The 19,910-nt window shown below is 40.4% G+C and overlaps 1 protein-coding gene across 13 annotated transcripts in view; it reads right to left on the reverse strand.

Moving 5' to 3' along the window:
* Nucleotides 1-19,910, reverse strand: part of SVIL (supervillin) — a 97,198-nt gene that overhangs the window by 66,503 nt on the left and 10,785 nt on the right. For 10 of the 13 annotated variants that reach the window (XM_090266665.1, XM_090266668.1, XM_090266667.1 and 7 more), the window contains 4 exons: nt 19,269-19,326; nt 19,010-19,161; nt 15,891-16,554; nt 552-632 (listed from right to left, as the gene is read on the reverse strand). In XM_090266665.1, the coding sequence (XP_090122791.1) occupies nt 552-632; nt 15,891-16,554; nt 19,010-19,161; nt 19,269-19,276 (905 nt within the window). In that variant the 5' untranslated portion in view covers nt 19,277-19,326. The remainder of the gene's footprint in view (nt 1-551; nt 633-15,890; nt 16,555-19,009; nt 19,162-19,268; nt 19,327-19,910) is intronic. The other 3 variants (XM_090266672.1, XM_090266671.1, XM_090266670.1) reach the window with 1 other exon arrangement.

Genomic DNA, 19,910 nt, shown 5'->3' on the forward strand with positions numbered 1-19,910 from the left:
TTTCCCTGCCCCCAACCTGAAAAATGAAATGATAGGGATTTTTGTCTGCTTTTAAAACCACAGGCCCTGGAAGTGACGGCTGAAAGTTAACTATTGGTTTAGAGATGAGGAGACATGAAAACAAGGAGGCTGCAATGCCCGGGGCAGGCGGTGTTGACAAGATGGGACTCTCGCTGGGCTGGTTCAGTGGTCACAAGAGGAGACACACAGAGGTGCCGGGTAGGCTGGCCATGTGTGAGTTGGCAGAGAGAAGAGAAAAACGAGAGGAGGTGCAGTCAACAGATTTTTCAAAAAGAAGAGCAAAAGGAAATGCTATTAGAGGGGATCAGGACAACTGAAGGAGAAAAGCAAACGATTAGGCAGCAACTTCCCAGGCCCTTGTGAATACAGGCTTTTCAGAGGCACTGTTATTAGCGAGAGGAGACTCTGCACTGGGGGAGGTGTGAGCAGCAGGCAAGGTGTGGGGGGGGGGGGGCGGGGTGGGCGGGCAGGGGTTGGGGGAGCAGATGCACTCAGGAGATAAAAGCCAAGAGTTTCAACTTGGGATGTACCTGGAAGGCCAGTTGATAAGTGAAGGTGTGTCCCCTTCGGAATCTTTCTGGAGAAACCACTCATGTTTGAGTTTCCCTGTACTATCACATACAAAAAACACAACTTCAGAAATTTTCTATTAAAATGTCAACATATACACAGTAATAGAACCTTTATAGTTGGAAATAAAAGGGCTTCCCACACACCGGAAAGTTTATTACTACTGACTAAATTGCTATAATACTGGAGATAGGGAGGTGGGGGATGATAGGTCTGGGTGTAGAAACACGGTGGATATTACTGAAGAAACAAAAGTTCAAGTCTGATTGTGACAGATTGAGGTGGTCACAGCAAAACATATAGAAGTGGTGACAAGACAGGTTCTTGCTTGTCAGTGTAAGCCAAAACTCAAACTGAAGAGATTTTAGAAAATTGACTGTAATTTAAAACCTAAAGGCTGATTTTTGTTAAGTAAAGAGTAAGTAATACTGGCTTTTGAAAATGTATAAGCACATTTTGCCATGGGGTTTATATTCAACATCATAGAATTTTCAGGACATTTGACTCACTGCTAAAATCAAGAGGTAGAAATAAATATATCTAAAGCTACCAAATATAGTTTTCCAGATAATTTGAAAGCATTATGAGTCTATAATAGTCACACTTTGCCCATGAACACCAGTCAATTCTCTTGTAAAAAATTGGATCAAAAATATAAAACAACTTATCATCCATAGATTTTGTTAAGGTACATTGGTAAATAGCTAAATATAAAAATAGTGTCCAAAACAGTACATATCAAATAAAGGAATAAAAACAAAGTCAATAAGATCATATCTTTAACTGCTATTACACATTTTTAAAAATATTTATCACTGAATAATGTAGCCAACACAATTACCAAAACTGTTCAAATCTATTCCAGAAAGGTTTATTAAGATCCTACTATGTACAAGGCACTGAGCTAAGCTCTGAGAAGTAACAAGGGTGAATCAGGCATCAACCAACCATTAAAAAGCTTTTATCATGCTTGACAAGATAACATATTTATTACGTGTTCATTCCTCAACACTCAATCGAATATAATGTGAGGCTAAATATGACAAAGTACAATTGACCCTTGAACAACATGGGTTTGAAATACAGTATTCCCTCTCTATACCATGGTTCACTTATCGCAGCCTCACTGTATCGGGGGATTTTTAAAATATTATATTTAATTACTTATCGCGGATTTTTCGCTATATCGCGGGATTTCGCAGTACTGTATATGTATGTTGTTAAAGTTACGTAGGTTTAAGAGTGTAGAATATGTTTAAGAACATAAGTAATGTTTATAAAAGTGTGGAAAAGGTTAATAAGGGAGTGGGAAAGGTGAATAAGGGACTGGGAATGGTTTATAAGTATGTGGGAAGGGGTTATAAAGCCTTAAAAAAAATATATATATATATATATATATATTGCCCTGGCTGGTTTGGCTCAGTGGATTGAGCGTCGGCCTGCGAGCTAAGTGTCGCTGGTTCGATCTTCCAGTCAGGGCACATCAGAGAAGGAAAACTCTGACTCCAAAAAACCTCCGCTGCCTTGCGGCATACCTCTTCAGGGGAAAGGCTAAGGGAGTAAACCCCGACAGAAAATCCGGAGCCGGAGTCCCTAAGGTGGTTTGACGTTGTAGTCAACACCGGCAACTCCCGCGGCGCACCTGAAGCCAAGCTGTATTGACTCGTCTTTCCCTTGGACCCTTCAGCTGCGAAGAGGTGGGGGGGGGGTCTGCTGCATGGGCAACAGCAGACCCTCCATATCACCCTGCCCAGGCTCTGTAGCTTCAGCTTCACTGGAGAGGACACTCCAGCATCATCGTAAGATGTCGATTCAACACGGGAGGAGACAGATACCATGTCACTCCCGAGTCGGACTGCACAGCCATTCTCGGCGGTGAAGATAGACTCTTAAGAAGCTACACCATCGTCTCTCGAGACGGACGGCTGCCGCCGCCGACGATATATATATAAATAAATGTAAGGTTCCTACTTCGCAGATTTTCACCTATCATGGGGGGTCTAGAATGTTATACCCATGACAAGTGAGGGAATACTGTACACAGGTCCTCTTATATGTGGATGCTTTTCAGTAAATACACAGTTGACCCACTGTATCCCTGGATCTCACATCCATGGACTGAACAAACTGTGGATGTGGAGAGCTGACTCATTGTTCAATGCCATCTTACATAAAGGAGTTAAGCATCTGAGAATTTTGTCCTCCTTTGGGTGGAGGGTGGTCCTGGAACCACCAATCCCCCACAGATATCAAGGAATGACTGTCGTTAACTTTTTGGGGAGTCAAGTTAAATGCAGTGCTGCAAACCATCATGTTGTTCAAGGGCCAGCTGTAACTATGCCAGGCTGAAGATATTTCAGAGAAAAGTCATAGACAAGAAAAACCATGTGGAAAGCAAGACACAGGAGGAATACTCAAAGTAGGGACCTGCATCCTCTTATAATGTAAAAAGGAAAAATGGAAATTCTACATGCAAGTTAAAACATTTGCCAGCTCAAACCCTTACCAACCTATCAGTAAGAGTTCTTCAATATCAGGCTGCAAACACATTTTAGACTAAAGCAATCTCTAAGAGAATAGAATTATAATTATAATAAAATTATCTGAATTTTTAAAAATCCCTGCAATCTGTAACACTCAGCCTTGAATTTTTGTTTCTCCAGTACTATCCCTGTCTTTCTATACCCACACCTATCACCCCACTGCCCTATCTCCAGTATTAAAGCAGTTTAACCTGTATCCAATAAACAATTCAGGTGTATGGGAAGCTATTTTTTAATTTCCAACTATAAAGGGTCTAACTTCTCACCATTTATATAAACATAGGAATAGTTTAGCATATCGTGTGCAGCTAAGAGGGATGCAGTGCAACACAGCACAGGATATAAAGGAAGAAGAGGGAATAATGGACACTTGCTTTTGCAAACCATCAAGTTAATGCAACCAATATGCCTACATCACAGAGTTATTTTAAGGCTCCAATGCTTTTTGTATAATAGAGTGCTTTGTAAACTGTGATGTGCTAAACAAGTTTCTGAATCCAACTTCCACTAAGAAGAATAAAACTTGGTATCACCATAAAAAAATTATCAGGAGAGTTAAGAATATGTTTAGTTGGCATTTGTAAAATGAAAATCACAGCCATGGGGACTCGCTGGGCTCCATTTATTCACTGCAACTTAGATACGGAACTGACCAAAAAAACAAATAACTACCACCATGGTAGGGGATACTCAAATTTTGGCATTTAATATATACCACAAATGTATGTAATGAGAACTAATATATGTGAAAACACTGTGCCAAGAACATCTAAGTCCTTCAAAATGCTGGTCTCCTCTTCTTTCTTTACAGATGACACAGCACTGAACATTTATTAGTTACTGCTTTTTATTTTAAAGAGATGATAGACACATTTTTCCAATTTAGAAGTAATGTGATGCTAAGGACAGTGTGTTCAACCTCATAAGGTGGGCCTGAGTTTGTCTCAGGTAAATTTAAAGCAGGAGTGATTTAGAATAGTAGTTCTCAAAGTCTCTTGGGACCCTTGAGGTTGGCTAAGGCACTTACTTGGGTGAGGTTTTCTGCCATCCAAACCAGAAAATAAAGACAAGGTGGTGGGGAGAGATCTAAATTTAATTAAACACTAACTGTTTAGTTAAACAAGGCTGCCCTGGGCACTTTCTACCTGCTGTACTGCAGAACGTGGTCACTTCTCCCTCTTTTTCTTACTCACCTACTCGCAGCTTTGATGCTCACTGCCTTCCCTGTCCTCTGCCTCACTCACCACCTGCACGTCTACAGCTGAGGGCGCCTGGGGGTCTGTCTCCTCTTCTGTCCCGCCAACAGTCTAAGGCTGGATGATCTCATGCAGCTTTCACTTCCACACTGAATGTCTTCCAGCGCTTATCTCCATTCCAATCTCCCCCTGGATTCAACTGGCTACTTGACATTTCCATTTGGATATCCACCAGACACTTTAAATTTCACACATGCAAAAAATGAACTCTCCATTTCCCTCCAAGCCTCGCTTGTACTGAAGCCATCCCCAGCTAGTTCTGCAAATGGCCATTCCTGCATGGCGGTATCCTGGCCAAAACTTTGAACTCACCTTTACCTCATACCACATATCTAAGTCATCAGCAAATCCTATGGTTACCTTCAAAATATAACCTCTTTTCACTGCCCTTCCTGTGATCATTCTAGGGCAAGGCACCACCACCTCCCACCTAGGTTACTGAAACGAGCTCCTAATTATTCTACCTACTTTCATGCTTACCCACCTACAGTCTATTTTCAGCTCAGCAACCAGGGGAATTGTTCTAAAATACAAGGCAGATCTTTCTTCTTTTCAAAACCCAGAGCCCTCATGATGGGCTACAGTTCCTTCCTGATCTTCCTACACATCCCCATACATCTCCTCTCTATCACGTCCCCCGAACCCCATGCTCCTGCCACCCTAGGGAAGAGGGCTCCTCAAATACTACACGCACAGTGTCTATACAGGGACATGTCTTCCTTCCTCACCTTATGCAGGACTCTGCTCAACTACAGTACTGTCTACTCAGGGAGACCTTCCTAATCAGCCTCCTTATATCAAATAGCAGCCCTGAATCTCTTCTCCCCTACCTTCACTGATTGGCTTGAATTTGCTTCATAGCACTCACTGCACCCGTCACATGACACACTGACTTATGTCTCTCACTCCACCAGGGTACGTGCACTTCTTGAAGGAAGTGGCTGTTGCATCATTGGCACTCAGAACAGTGTATGACAAACAAGCAGGTCTCAATAAATATTTGTAGAATGGTGGAATTGGTCAATGATCATCTCCACCATCCTCTGAGGTATTCTCATCAATTTCATAGGTGAAAAAAGGAAGGTGCAAGAACCTATATTAACTGCCCAAGATCACAAGCTGGTTAATGAAAGGATGGGCTTCACCCAGGGGTCGGGGCCTCCAGACTACATCTTTGACTCCTCCAGAGCTACAGGCTTCCATGTTTTGGAAACATCTGCCTCCGGCTTGATTGAGCCATGATGTAGTACAGATGCTGGTGCTCACACAACTAGGGCCTACAAGGAAGGCACCGACTGTGGGGGGATCATACCCATGACCCTGACCCAGCACTAGTCTCTCCAGCAGAGCCACTCAGTTACCTGTACATCCTGCAAAACTCAGTCACCTTCTTCCTCTCCTTCTCCAAACATACAACATGAAATCAAAGGAGTGAGGAGCAATTTGGTGCAGAGGGTGCTTGCTGCTGAGGTGAGGTGGGATGGGGAGCAGAAGGAGATGCTGGGGCCCAGACTTGGGTGGTGGTGGTGGTGAAATCTTGTCTCCTTCTCCCACCAAAGCAATCTATACCAGAGACATGTGTAAGAAGCACCCATTTGGAAAGAAGAAAATTCATGGGAGGAATGAACTGAAAATAGGTGATGCTGGATGTTATAGGAGAGGGATTATAAATATTCTGAGGACAGAAGGAATATTTTAGTTCTGCTGGACTGATCTCTCAGCTGCCTCTGCTCCTGAGGCGGAACAAAACAATAATGTGAGCATGATATTGAATGCATGAAACCTAATTCCCACTTTCATGGGCACTTTACAGGCTCAGCATCACAATAGCTGAATGTTAACTGTTCATCAATAAATATTCACATGTTGGCTATGGCACATGTGTAATGCCAGGACCAGGGAAAATAATTTTAGCACACACGTCCAACTTGTGTTTTGAGTATTCACTAGGAAACCTGAAATTAAAAATCACCTCTGTATAAACTGCCTTGTAAGTTTAAATTACAACCATTTAAGATGGGTTTATATATTGAGAATATTATAAACAATTAACATTTCTCTTATGATTTTTAATCATTTCATGAAATTCTTACATAACTTCTTTTGAATTGACAAAAACAAAATACTCCAAGAATTTGATTTTTATATTAAAAATCAAAACCTATAGCACAGAAGATGGACTGTTGGTTGTCAGGGCCTGGGGACTGGAAGGGTTGACTACAGAGGCACACAAGGGAATTCAGGGGCTGATAGAGCTGTTCTACATCTAGATTGTAGTGATAGTTACACAACTTTATATATTTGTCAAAATTCACAGAATTTTACTAAGAAGTGTGAATTGACTGAATGTAAATTACGCCTTAATAAAAACAATATTTAAAAAACGTATGCCTTCTAAAATCTATAATTCAGCTGACCTTCATAACTGATCTAGAGAAGAGTCACAGTTCAGGGAATTACCTTGACACAGATATTTTGGGCAGTTAATGAGATTTTTTACATTCAAATATCTTTTTCCATACTTTAAAGACAAAAATAAATTAATAAATGAAAAATCAATAAAATGTGGACCACACACAGTCAGTCCACAAAATCTGTTTTGGGTCTTTTTTCTTTCTTTTCTTCAGATTTTCTCCCCAAAGTCCAAAGAGACCGAGAAACTGAAGAGAGCCCAGAGTGGGCCCTTTCAGTGTTTACATGTTAAGGAAGCTAAATTCTTCATTTGGAAAGCTGATTAAAAGCATGCCTTGGCTCCCAAACTGGTGAATTAGAGTACACAGCTGATCTGGCTAATTCACAGGCACCCCCAAACTATAATGAAAGTTTTGGGTTTTCCACAGTGGAGCACAGCTTGATTATAATACTGCAGGGTGTTACCTAAGGGAGGCCCAACGTCAGATTAAAACCACATTATTGAATAAAAGTACAAAATTAATTTCTGGTATTATTGTGGAGAAACTGTATTATCCAAGTGAGTTTTTAAAAATATGAAAGAAAGTTCTGGCCTGTGTGGCTCAGTTGGTTGGAGTGTCATCCCAAAAACTGAAAGGTTGGGGGTTTGGTCCCAGGTCGGCTCAAGTCAGGCGCGTACAAGAGGCAACCCACTGATGTTTCTCTCCCTCTTTATCTCCCTCCCTTCCACTGCCTCTAAAAACTCAAAAACCATGTTCTCTGTGAGGATAAGAGAGAGAGAGAGAGAGAGAGAGAGAGAGAGAGAGAGAGAGAGAGAGAGAGGTAGAGAGAGGTATCCTATATGAATAGTAGTAATGATGCCTTGGGTTCTTTTCTCTTTATTTCTTTAAGTCTTGCATGGAAGCTGTTGTTTTATGTAGTATTCCTTAATGTTATGCTTAACTCTTTTCATAATTAAGTCTAGGTTAAAATGCAAACAGTGGGAAGAATTAGTTTTATATACTATAATGAGTTGAACATATGATATGCCCAGGCTGTCGCACCTAAGTAGAGTCAAGAACCAATGCTGGTGGACAGAGGCACAGGGGTGATGGAAACCTTTTCTATTTTGACTGGGGTAAAGGCTATACATTTCTCCAAAATCAGCAACTTGCATCATCCTTAAACCATGTGCATTTTGATGTATTATACCCCAATTAAAAATATATGACTTTTGAATTATAGAGTGAGGACTTTTTGAGCAATAAAAGGTAGGAATTCAGAGTCTTCTTAGGGAAGAAGCAGGTTGAACTTGTGAGATAACCAATTCTTTCATCTCACTGGGCTCACCTCAGTGCTTAATGCTGAAATGCTGCAATCTCAGCCAGGAGGAAGGGTGATGGCAGGAGGAATGCACAGAAAGGCAGACAGACAGACAAGACAGACAGAACTGCCTGAGAAAGTGCTGGAGTCTGAGGAAGGTACTGTGGTGGGCCTTCCGAAATGGATGAAGTTTGTGCTTCCCAGCTGGACTTGGATTTCCATGTCTCCTGTCTGGATCCTAACGACCCTCCTAGAACAAAATAATCCCTGAACTTGGCTGCTTCAGTTATAGGACCAGCCGAGAAGCAGCCTTTTGGGGCTGGAGCTCAGCTGGCCAGGCCTCAAAAGCCCCCAAAGGGTTTTTACTCACTTATCGCGATCCCCACTCACAGTTTAACCATATTTATGAGCTATGATTCAAGAGCATAACACAAGAATTTTAACCTTGAAGTGGAAGAAGCCTTGTAGCATAAACAAGTGCCACTCAAGTGTATTCTGCTGACCGGTGTAACAAGTCCATAGTTAGAGAAAAAGTTTGTGCCAGAGAAAGTGAACACTGCTAGTCTGCTGTTCAGTATAGCTGAATTTTTCTTCGTAGCATAACTTTGATGATGAAGGAAACGACCCATGATTTACATTCAGGTGCAAGTAAGTCCCCAGGGGTTGTGGGCTGATAAATGATTTGTAGGTTGTTTATTTCAAGTAGCACTGCTTTAGTTTGGTGACAATAAGAAAACAGAAAGCAGCATAACATTCATCCAGAAATGACTTACTGAGCCCCCTGGTATGTGCTAGACTCTGGGCAATAGCAGGAAGGACACAAGAAAGCAACTATGCTTGCAGTAAGGCTTCCACTAAAGTAACGTTGCCTTTGAGATCATCCTTACCAATATTACAGTTTTACATAATATCAAATTCATGGTGCCATTCATGGTTTGGGGGAATCTTGATAAAATTGTTAAAATCCCTTCCTGGGTATATCGGCCTTGTAGGATGATGAAGATTTGAATGTCCTTCTTCCTAAGACAGGAGGCGAGGTGAATCTGCATTTGTGAGACACCTAATTTGCTTCACAATCTCTCTCTTCTTTTCCCTTTGGGCAGAATGATCATCAATAAGATACCAGACTGATAGCATTAGGGCTTCCTATGCCAAGCCAAACTTCAGCTTTACTAACTGCTCTGGGAAAAAGACAATCTGATAATGAGAACAACAGACTTGTTTGAAAGTCTAAGTACCAGAGAAAGTGTAAGAGGCTCCAAAAATGATTCCAGTTTCCATTAAGACAGCAAGAGGTCTATAAAAACTTAGAAAGGTCAAGAAAGCAGGGCAGATGGGAAGGTAGCCTTTATGGATAAAGAAAGACAGTTCACCTTCTTTAATATACCCCAAGATTGCAGTAGCCACATTGGCAGCACATAAAGAACTTGCTGCCAACTAAATAAAACTCCTAGGTCTGTTTCCCATGGACTACTGTTAAATCAGGTTTCCCTGATCTTGACCTTGTACACTGATTTTTCCTCTTCTAAATACAGAACTTTATTCAATTGCATCTTGTTAGTTTCCAACCACTGTGCCAGGTACACGTGCTCCCTTGCCTCCACGTTCTGTTACCTCTCCTCTCTCTCTGGCCCATACTCTCATCTCTCTTCCTGCTCCGTCCCTCCCTCCCATCTCTCTTTATAACACCAAAGTTATTTACAACACCTCTTCCAGACATCTGATTACCCTAGCATCACTATCTTCCAGATTATCTAATGAAATGCCAAATGGGACCAAGGTAATGGCAGAGCCTAACTCGGAACCACAGTCTTCAAGTAACTGCAAGGACCACATCAGTGGCCCCCATCATTGGAATCAATTCTCCTCCAGACCAACCCTACATTTTCCTCTGGTGTGGTCTTTCTAAAATACGCAATTAATCACCTTGCTCTAAAATCCTTCAGGCACTTCCCGTTGTCCACAAGGCAAAGCTCAAATGCCTTGACATGTCTTCTGAGGCCCTCTGGGATGGGGCCCCACTGGAGTCTCAGACTCACTGTCCCATTCCTTCTAGGTCTGCAGTGGACATCTGTGCTCTCTTGCCTGGGCCAGCCTCCCCTCCAGTCCTGCAAACTCACCACATTCTTAAGGGCTTGGTTCAATTATGATCACTTCACCAAGGGGGAAAAAGTAATAGACCGTTTGGGTATTCTCAAGGCACCCAACCGTGGCTTCTAGAACCTTAATTAGTCCATTGCATTGTAGTTATTTCCCACACTTAAAAAAAAAAGATATGCCCAGCTGGAAGCACAGTGACTGGCACACAGAAGGCTCAATGCTGCAACATAATTTTCTTCAAAACTACCTTAGTGCTGAAACTAAAACCTAAATCAATAGCAAAGAGGTATGGATAGTGAATAGATGCCTCCTGAGCTGGAATCCTCCTAGACTACAAGTTTTCCTTTTGGTTATGAGGATAAGTCTTCTCAATACCTTATGTAAATCCACATAAACTGCTTCTCTAAGACTCCTGACCTTCTTTCCTAAAATTTCTAACCTTCAAAGGGCAAAACCAGCAAACTCTCTTTTCTGCTATGAAAGAAACTAGAACTGACATAAATAACAAGAGCAGAGTACAATGGAAAGAACTAATGGGTCCGGAGAACTTGAATGAATAAATGGGTGATGGGTAATGGGCTCGGTCTTGTCAAAGCGGTTATATGGTTCTAACCCAGTCACCCAAGCGCTTTCACCTTCAGTGTTTGTCACGTATAAAATAGATTTTTAAACTAAATAACCTCCAGGGTTACTTCTGTCTCCAAGAATTTAAAATTCTTTCACATCAAGTAACTATATTGTGGGGCTTTTGGGGGAGCCAACTTCTCATACCAGAGGCTCCCTTTCCTGGGAGGAGACTGTAGGGTTACCGGGGATGAGAGAACCATGAAATGGGGACCTCGGTGTAACAGAACCTTTTTTATGATGCGGCAAGAATTATATTACCAGGACATAAGAACTCACCCTTAATTGTCGTTGTCATAGCAGACAGGAGGTACTCTTGGTCTGTGTCCCTCAGTATATAATGATAGGCTTTACCTCACTCTACAGTGTGTCCTGCTACCAAAGTGACATCAAGTTCAGCACAATAAAATTAGTTTCTCCCTGTGGGGGTCCAGCTTCAATTATGTAACAGCTTCTAATTATAAAACATTATGCACCTTAAGAAAAATGGCTATTCACTTCAGCATCTCATTAAAATGGACAGTTTACTTGCTAATGTTGCTTGTTTGGAAGAAATGCTAACGATTGCTTTGGACATAAGCACGGGCGCATGAATGTGCAAGGCCTCGTGCAGACAAGCAACATCCTGCATTTAAAATCTGCAGCATTTGAACTTTCAGGACGTAGTAGCAAGTATTTGGAGTGACATATTCATACTGAGTTCCATGAACAGATATTGATGTTTGCCAGTAACAAGAGAATAAAAGGTAATGAAAATGGGAATGAGCTGAGCACATGACTATAGTCAAAGCTCAAGGAAGGGGGAGAGGACAGCAGATGTTGGGGTACAGAGACTGAAAAGAGAAAGGATTCCATCCCAACACAGGGTGCTCAGAGGTCTCTGTTTTCCAGGACATTCTGCTGTGGGACACATGCTCCTTCTTGCCACCTTCCTGCCATCAGAGAGACAGGCAGAGACAGAAATGCTGATGGGGAAGAGGCTGCTACTCCTTCAGTGTCACTCTCTGTGGAAATTCCTATCTGTGCAGGTAAGCAGGCAATTAGTAACTAAAACAATGAGCTTGAGGCTGTGGGGACAGTTTTTAGACTCCCCCCCCCCCCCCCCCACTGGGAGACCAATGCAGTCAGAAATAAACAATAAGAACGCAGCATAAGCCCTGTTCCTTCTGAGGTGGCCCAGTCTGCGTGTCACGGCGCTGTAGAAGAGGTTCATTCTGGAGGATGCCCTGGCCTGTCTCCCTGGGCCCGCGCCACAGCTCTCTGGGGTTACGTGGAGTCCTGTCCAAACCATCGCTTACCAAGGCAGCTCCCCAGGTCAATGTCCGTGCCAGTGCTGCCTAAAACCCGTAATCATTATCTGACCACTAATGTTACAATTTGTTTAGTGGGAGAAGGAGGGTGGCGATTGTCACAGATCAGTGGTTTTTTAACCTTTTCATCTCGTGGCACATATAAACTACTTACTATAGTTTTGTGGCACAACAACAAAAAATATTTTGCTGGCCTGAAAAAAAAATATAGGTATAATTTTGATTCATTCACACCGGATGGCCATTGTTGTGTTGGCTGTTGTCATTTTTTATTTGACCATCTAAGGGAAAAGAGGTCAGTGCCCCTGACTAAACAGTCAGGTATGGTGTGTTTTAAAAATTCTTATGGCACACTGGTTGAAAATTGTTGCAGTAGGGAAGAGCAATAGGGGGAAAAATGGGACAACTGTAATAGAACAATACATTTTTGAACACCGCCCCCCCCAAAAAAAAATGAATGAGGGTTTTCTAGAGTAGATCAATAGAAAATTAGATATCATTCTCCTCTTTGCCAGTCGCATAGCTCATTGAGAGCAGGGAGTCACAGTTGATACTAAGAAAAACAGCTCTTAGCTTAGGTAGTGTCTCCACTCATAGAAGTTACCAATACAGTGCATTTTATTTTATTTTTTAATAACAAGAGATGTACAAAGTAGCAAAATCAGTAAGAGCTTTGATTCAGGATTTCTAATAGTAGCAGGGGCTCAGATTTTTAAAACTTTGAATAATCCATAGGCCCCAAATAACTTTTAACTTTTTTCTAAAATTCATAAGTGGCTGAATTAACAAGGAATGGTTCATATTAGTAATATTTTCTCTCCAGGAAATACAGTTTCTAAATTCCAAGTTTACAGGGCTTGGCAGGATTGGGAAGCAGGGGTTGGGAGCTGTCTTACTCTCTGCTCCGTTACTAGGTGCTTTCTTAACTTGCCTCAGAACAATGTGTTCACCTGATTCCCAGGCAACTAACAGGATTTCTTGGCTAAAGACCCTGTAACCTATATGCACACAGGGTGGGGCAAAAGTAGGTTTACAGTTGTGAGTGTGTGAAACAGACTTTATTCCTGTATTATTATTTATTAATTATTGTGTTATTCTCCATATGAACAACTGAGAACCTACTTCTGCCCCATCCTGTACATACATAATACATACCTTCTTTATCATATAAACTGGACATTAAATAATTCTAAAGTAAATTTATAACTCAACTAAATATTATGATAAAAGACTGTTACTGAGCTTACAATACTTAAAAACAGTGCAGTACAGTGAAGTCTAAGCACTGATGACTGTTCTGTGTGTACCTGTGTTGGTGCATGTGAGTGTATAGAAAAACTGAGCATGTGATACCTGGCTCACATTTGAATTTTCAGGCTACTGTAGGTGGTCTTGTAATGGTATATTCAGGATCGATGTATTCGTATTTAATTAATGAAACAAAAACAGTCTTAAGCTAGTGAGCACAAAATAAAATGAAATGACAATGAGTTAATTCAGAAATTAATAGCCAAAAATCCTGGCAGAGCTAGGTGACAAGTTCAGTATAGTAGTGAGAAAAACATTCTATTTCAATGATAGGACCCACGGTGAAATGTGCTAGGAAATTGTCTTGTTATTTGTAGATACTTTTTGGTCATTCCTTAACCTTCTTAAACTTTTCTGTTATCTGTTTCCATATTGGATCACATTTTATTTTCACTCATGGTTATTGGGTAACTGAGATTTCTTTGGTTACTGTTTTAGTTCACAAAGTATTTTTGTCTTTCTTCCCTGCAAATGGAAATCAGACAGCAGTGACTTTTTGGCACCTGAATTACCTGGCGCTAGAGAGAGGACATCTAGCAGAATGGTAATCCTTTTGAAATCCATCTTTATAAGATGAATAGCTGGAGTCATTACACAATAAACCTTAATAATTTTTAACATTATACTTGTCACACATTATTTTCCTTTCTTTTTAATGTAAACATATCTCAGGTATTTCCTCTCCCTAAATAAAATGATTTGTATTTATTTGCATATAAATAATAGAATTGTATGCCTTGAATGGCTTTAAAAAAATAAAGCATGTGCCTCCTCGAGAATTCCTTACAATTACTTAATTTTCTGCAGCCTTTTTTTTTTTTTTTTTTTTTTTTTTTTGTGAAAATAAGGTATTGTGAAGCTAAGACTAGGCTTAGGAAGACTTCCAGGTGACATTCCTCTTCAAATAGCCTGGAAAGAAATGGCTCAAGATTGTCAGAGATATATTTTTGAATATTAAGATTTTTAACTCACACAAAACTATTAAGTATCCTATCTTTTACCTAAAATACTCAACCAAGTTTTAATTATGTTTACAATGATGCAAAATATCACTAAGAATCTATTATATATAATCTAGATGACTAACCTAGACAAAGTGATAACAGCTTAAACAGTTTTTATAATACGGCAACCGGAAATTAGACTCCTCACTATTTTTTAACCCACGTAATTATAAATCTCTTTTTTTTCTAAATTAAATGTTAGGTTTCCTTGTCTTGCTCACAGAGCATGTGAAGAATTTTCTTTAATAGAGGTTAACAAACCCAAGAACAGTGTTTCTATACTAGGAAATGCAGATTTCCCCAACAAAAGGCTTTTCAACATATGAGACAACAAGGGGTCACAGTCCCTAAATAGAAAGTAAAGTCCAAAGGCTGAACAAAGGCCCTCAAAACACAGTCTCAGAATCTATAGTAGTTAATTCTCTTAGAAGCTGATGTCTCTAAATATTTTAGTGTGGATGATTAAGTGAGTAAAGACAGATCTTTGGCTCAATAAACTTCAAGAACTAAAGTAATCTGTTTTAGATGTATTACTGCTACTTAAAAATGATCACATTTACTGCTCTGCCCCAATGTGAAAGAAATAGAAGTATTTCCTAACCTCTTTTTTCTTCAGAATAAGTGTGCTTGACATAGGTTCTCATCCCTCCTCAATTTACCTGTAAAGCTAATGCCTATTTGAGCTAAAAATACGCTTATGAGTTAACCTAGACAATTATCCTACCCCTTGAAATAGGATGGGATGTTTAAGCAAATGACATTTTAAGTATGGTCATTGCACTTTTTAAAATGCAAATTTAGAAAGAAACATATATTCTCTTCTGGTTTGACTTTCTTATTTTTGCCTTTTCTGATTTTTCTAAATGAGAGCTATTCTTGTCTTTGGTTGATTTTATTGCACAGTAATTTCTCTTAATGGCTGATATTTTTAATAAGGCATTCTATAAACAGCTGTTTTCTTAGTGTGCTGATATACTTACATAACTATATGTTACAATTATAGTCAATATATATTGTAGTCATACTTCATACCCTAACCTGACACCCTTCCACTGGTTAGTGGGGGTCCTTCTGCTATGGGATTTTAAATGCCAACAGAAGCAATCTTCAAAATGTCTTGGGTATGATTAGAGGAAAACAAATAAAGAAAAAGACAACTGTTAAAAGGCATGTGAGAAACAGTAAAAAGAAGGGTCATGAAACAAGGCATCCATAAAAGTGTCCTTATGGTAACATTCAGATTTAAAAAGAAAAAGAAAAAAAAAAATGGTTTCCTGCTTTTGATGTTATGGAAATTAAAATATCATATATCATATAAGTTCTGCTGTGGGCCCCGACTCCACAGATGCCAAGAATACCCAGTCTCTAAGAAACCTGGAGGCAAAGGAAAGATATGGGTGCTTCTACATTAATGGTGGTCAGCGGGAGCTGGATGCTTACCTGGATCGAGCCTCAGTGGGGAGTGGCAGGTCGCCAGAGTGGCTTGGGGACGCTGGCTGCCCAGGTGAGGAGAGGGGCACGCTGTGCATTTGCTTTGGGGATCTTGGCACTTCACTGAAGGAGCAGTCTTGCCCGGAGAATGGAAAGGATGAGGAACTCTCCACTGTCGGGGGCAGTTCGCGGGCCTGCTGCCCGGTGGCACTTAGCTCTTGACCTCGTCTTTGGTTTTCCATGTTGAGCAGCACCTCTGTGTTGACAATACCGTCCCTGGCATGGAGGGTGTAGTCCTGGGATTCAGCCATGCTGGTCCTGAGCCCTGGGATCTCAGCCCTGGAATATGAAGGACTGAAGTCTTTGCTTGACTCAGCCGGCCTTTCACTTTTCCCTCCCCTTTTCTCCACAGCATCTGGCTCCCTCCTGGACTTGGTGTATCGAGATGGAGATTCAGAGTCTACCTCAGAGTCCAGGGCTAGCCCATATTTTTCTGCCAGTTGCCGTCTCCTCTCTGCTTTGTATCTTGCAATCCTTTCAGCTTTGGACTCCAGACTCTGGGTGTCCATGATGCCTGAGTCACCATGGACCCCTGAGGTTTCTGGGCAGTGCTTAGGTCGAGTCTGCTTTTCTAGCGAAGAATCAGAAGTTTCTTCCTCTTCATTTGATCGGCCTACAAGAAGAGCATATGAATATTCAATACAGATTTAAGCAAAGACTTATTTACTATACTGTTTTATGCACAGTACACACTTGAAGGGCCAGTTTCTCACACAGATGCAGTTATCTAAATGGTTTACCTGGGATCTGCCATGAAATGCATGAAGGCTGGAATGTCCTATGGGCTCTGCAAGCCATCTAAAGCCTGGGATGAACTAAAGCTCAGTCCCTTACTCTTGAGAGCCTCGCCCAGAGCTATTGCCCCTTATTGACTTACTCTTTTTGTTTTTGAGTTTAATATTTCATGTGTGAGGCCAGAGGACGAGTTCAGAGTCCTCTAGAAAAAGATAACAGATATTTGAACTGCTGTAATCTGACAAGTTGAGGGATTGTGGTTTCACAGGATCTGACAGTAACCATAACAATAATGCCCCATGTCAGTATTCACCAGGTTGTTGTTGTGTGTGTGTTTTTAAAACAAAAGTAGATTTTTCCAATTACAGAACACATGTTTGATATAGAAAATGTCTACCATGAAAGACAGGAAGGTGTAACCCCAAAATCCCCAGTAGTCTCTAACTTATAATAACGAGTAATAAAAAAAATTGGTAATTTACCAAACATTTCTATAGAGACCTTCTAGTCTTATATATAACTGATTTCCTTTTTTTTCTGTATAAAATAATTTGTTTTATAGAACATTCATGTTCTATATAAAACATTTTTCTGTATTTGGAAATCTTATTTTGAAGACATGATTCTTCTAAGGCTTTGCAATATTCTATCCAACAGGCATTCCATAACTAATTTAACCCTTTTCTTATTACTGGGCACTTAAATTGTTTCTTTTAATTAGTCTGATTTTTCTGATTACTATCACAATACACTTGTAAATTGCTTTATCAGCAAGTACAACACAGGCTAGACTGCCAAATTAATGTCTATAAAGTCTGTATTAATTTACACTTGAATCTGCAGTAATACTCTCTTATAAATATTGAGTGTTAATTTTAAAAATGTCCTCTGCTAAAAAAAGAGAATAATGCATTTTTCAATTATTTACTAGCCGTTTATATTATCTTTTTCTTCTCTGAAATGTCTGGTCAAGCTTATTGCTCTATATTCTTTTAATTCATAGTGCCATTTTTATTGGTTGGTACAAACATATATAAGAATGTGAATCTTTATCTTGTAAATATTTTCAAACTTGCTTGTTTAATATTGTTGCGAAATTTACCGATGAGATTTTCTTTGAAGTATAAATGTTAATTGTTGTGTAGTCAAATCAATTGGCCTGGTTGTTTGTGATTTCAACAGCTGTTCCTATGTTTTGAAAGTCCTTTTCCATTCAACTTGAATTATGTATTCACCTATGTTTTCATGTTTTTAATTTTATTAAATTTAATCATGTAATTAACTGGAACTTATTTTTGTGTTTAGTGTGAAGTGAGAAACATGTTCCCTTCCCCACACCACAATAATTTTTCTAAGACCATTTCATTAAATAACTCTCTTTTCTCACTAATACGTGATGCTTAAACGATTATATAATACATAGATTAACATTTTATATACACTAGGGTTTATTTCTGGCTATAAACTTGGTACTGTGTCTATTCTTGATTCTTCATGATGTAATTTTCAAATTCTTAGCTCTCTAATTTACCTGCCATAAAAGATCAGAAACTGTAGAGATAAGCAACCACTAGCATCATGAAGTGAAGTCAACATCACTTTCTGAGGAAGAAATTAGAAAATACTGGCTATTAAAAGCAGTCACAGACCTGCAGAGCCAGGAATGGGGGTGGAAAGAATTGCCCTGAATGTGTCACCTTCTCCCAAGGTCAAACTGAATATTTGATGCTCCTGACAATGAGTGAGTAACCAAGGAAAAGCTGAGTCACACCTGACATACTGTTCAATATGGAATATATATGCAATGCCTTTAAAATTACATATATAAAAATAATTTAAATAGAATGTTTGTTACATAAACACATAGAGTGACAACCCTAATCATTCAAGGTCCAGCTTGGTTCTAACATTCCTTTCCAAGAGCAGCTGTGCCCTGTGCTGAGTAGTTGGGCATCCTGTTTAAACATGTCTCATTCAGACCTTTACCAAACAAACTTTTACTGGGGGCCTCTGATAGCAAGCAGGCCCTGTGCCAGGGCCCTGCGCGTGTGAAGGGAGAGACATAGTTCATGGTCTTGAAGGGTATCAGGTTAGGGGGAGAAATGAGAAGTCATCAATGCCACTGTTATGATACTGGAGGACCATTCCTATGAGGCAGGACAGAGCTGACAGAAATGTGTTATTGAAGATTTTTAACAAATATGCGTAATAATATAATTACATCTGTACAATTCACTTTGTGGAGTATCTCACTCTCCAATACCATGGGATTAACAAGGCTATGTGGAACAGCAGAGCAGCCCACTGGGCGCCGGGCCACCAGGGATGCTCACCGGTGTGGGGGCTGGCGGGGTCTGTGGCACGCATGTATCTGGGCGTGTCTTCCTCCAGCAGCCGGTGCGTCACTAGCCCTGTGCAGCTCTGCAAGAGGATGGGCTGGGTGTCCGTTTCAATTCCTTCTAAGCGCCTGGCAATTCTTTCTTTCCTGTGAAAGACACAAAAAAAGCCAGCAATGCAAATCAATTCTAAGGAAGACCTGAACATTGTTTTGCCAAGCTCTTTCACTCGCTAATGACATACAACAGAACTTACCTTTTCATTTCTAAAAATTCTTTCCTCTTTGGTTCAAAGATTTTTCTTAATTCTGCAACTAAAACAAGACAAAAGAATAAAAAGATAGTCCAGCATTTACTAGTCATTCATTCATTTTATTCATTTGGGCAGCATACATTCTTGAACTCCTATTGCTGTTCTTGGCTCCCCAAGTAACAGCGACACACAAGGTGACACCATTCCTGCCTTCCTGGAAGTTGTCTTCCACTGAGGGAGGCAGGCACCAAATGAGAGGTGAACACACATACACGCACACGCACACGCACACGCACACACAGAAGTAAAATCATGAGAGTAAGGGGTGAAGTGATAAGAATACGTTCTGTGTCATGCAGGGGAGTCAGAGGAGGCCTAACCAGCACAAATCTCAGTAACTGGTTTTAACTGCTATTATACTGAGGAAATATTTTCAGCTTCACATTGACATTTGCCACAGTAGAGACTAATACTCTCTGTCCCCCCCCCCACCCCCTAGTAGACTACAATAGGCAGGACACAGCTCTCCTGTTTCACTCTATCATTTAACCTGTGAATATCGGTAACCACCTAATAGTGTTTCCCATAGTAACCGATGTCACATGTAGAGGTAGAGAAAGACAGTTCCTCAGCGTCTCCTACAGG

This window comes from Furipterus horrens, unplaced genomic scaffold (assembly GCF_987537825.1).
Source record: "Furipterus horrens unplaced genomic scaffold, mFurHor1.1.pri manual_scaffold_2, whole genome shotgun sequence".
Taxonomy (NCBI): domain Eukaryota; kingdom Metazoa; phylum Chordata; class Mammalia; order Chiroptera; family Furipteridae; genus Furipterus; species Furipterus horrens.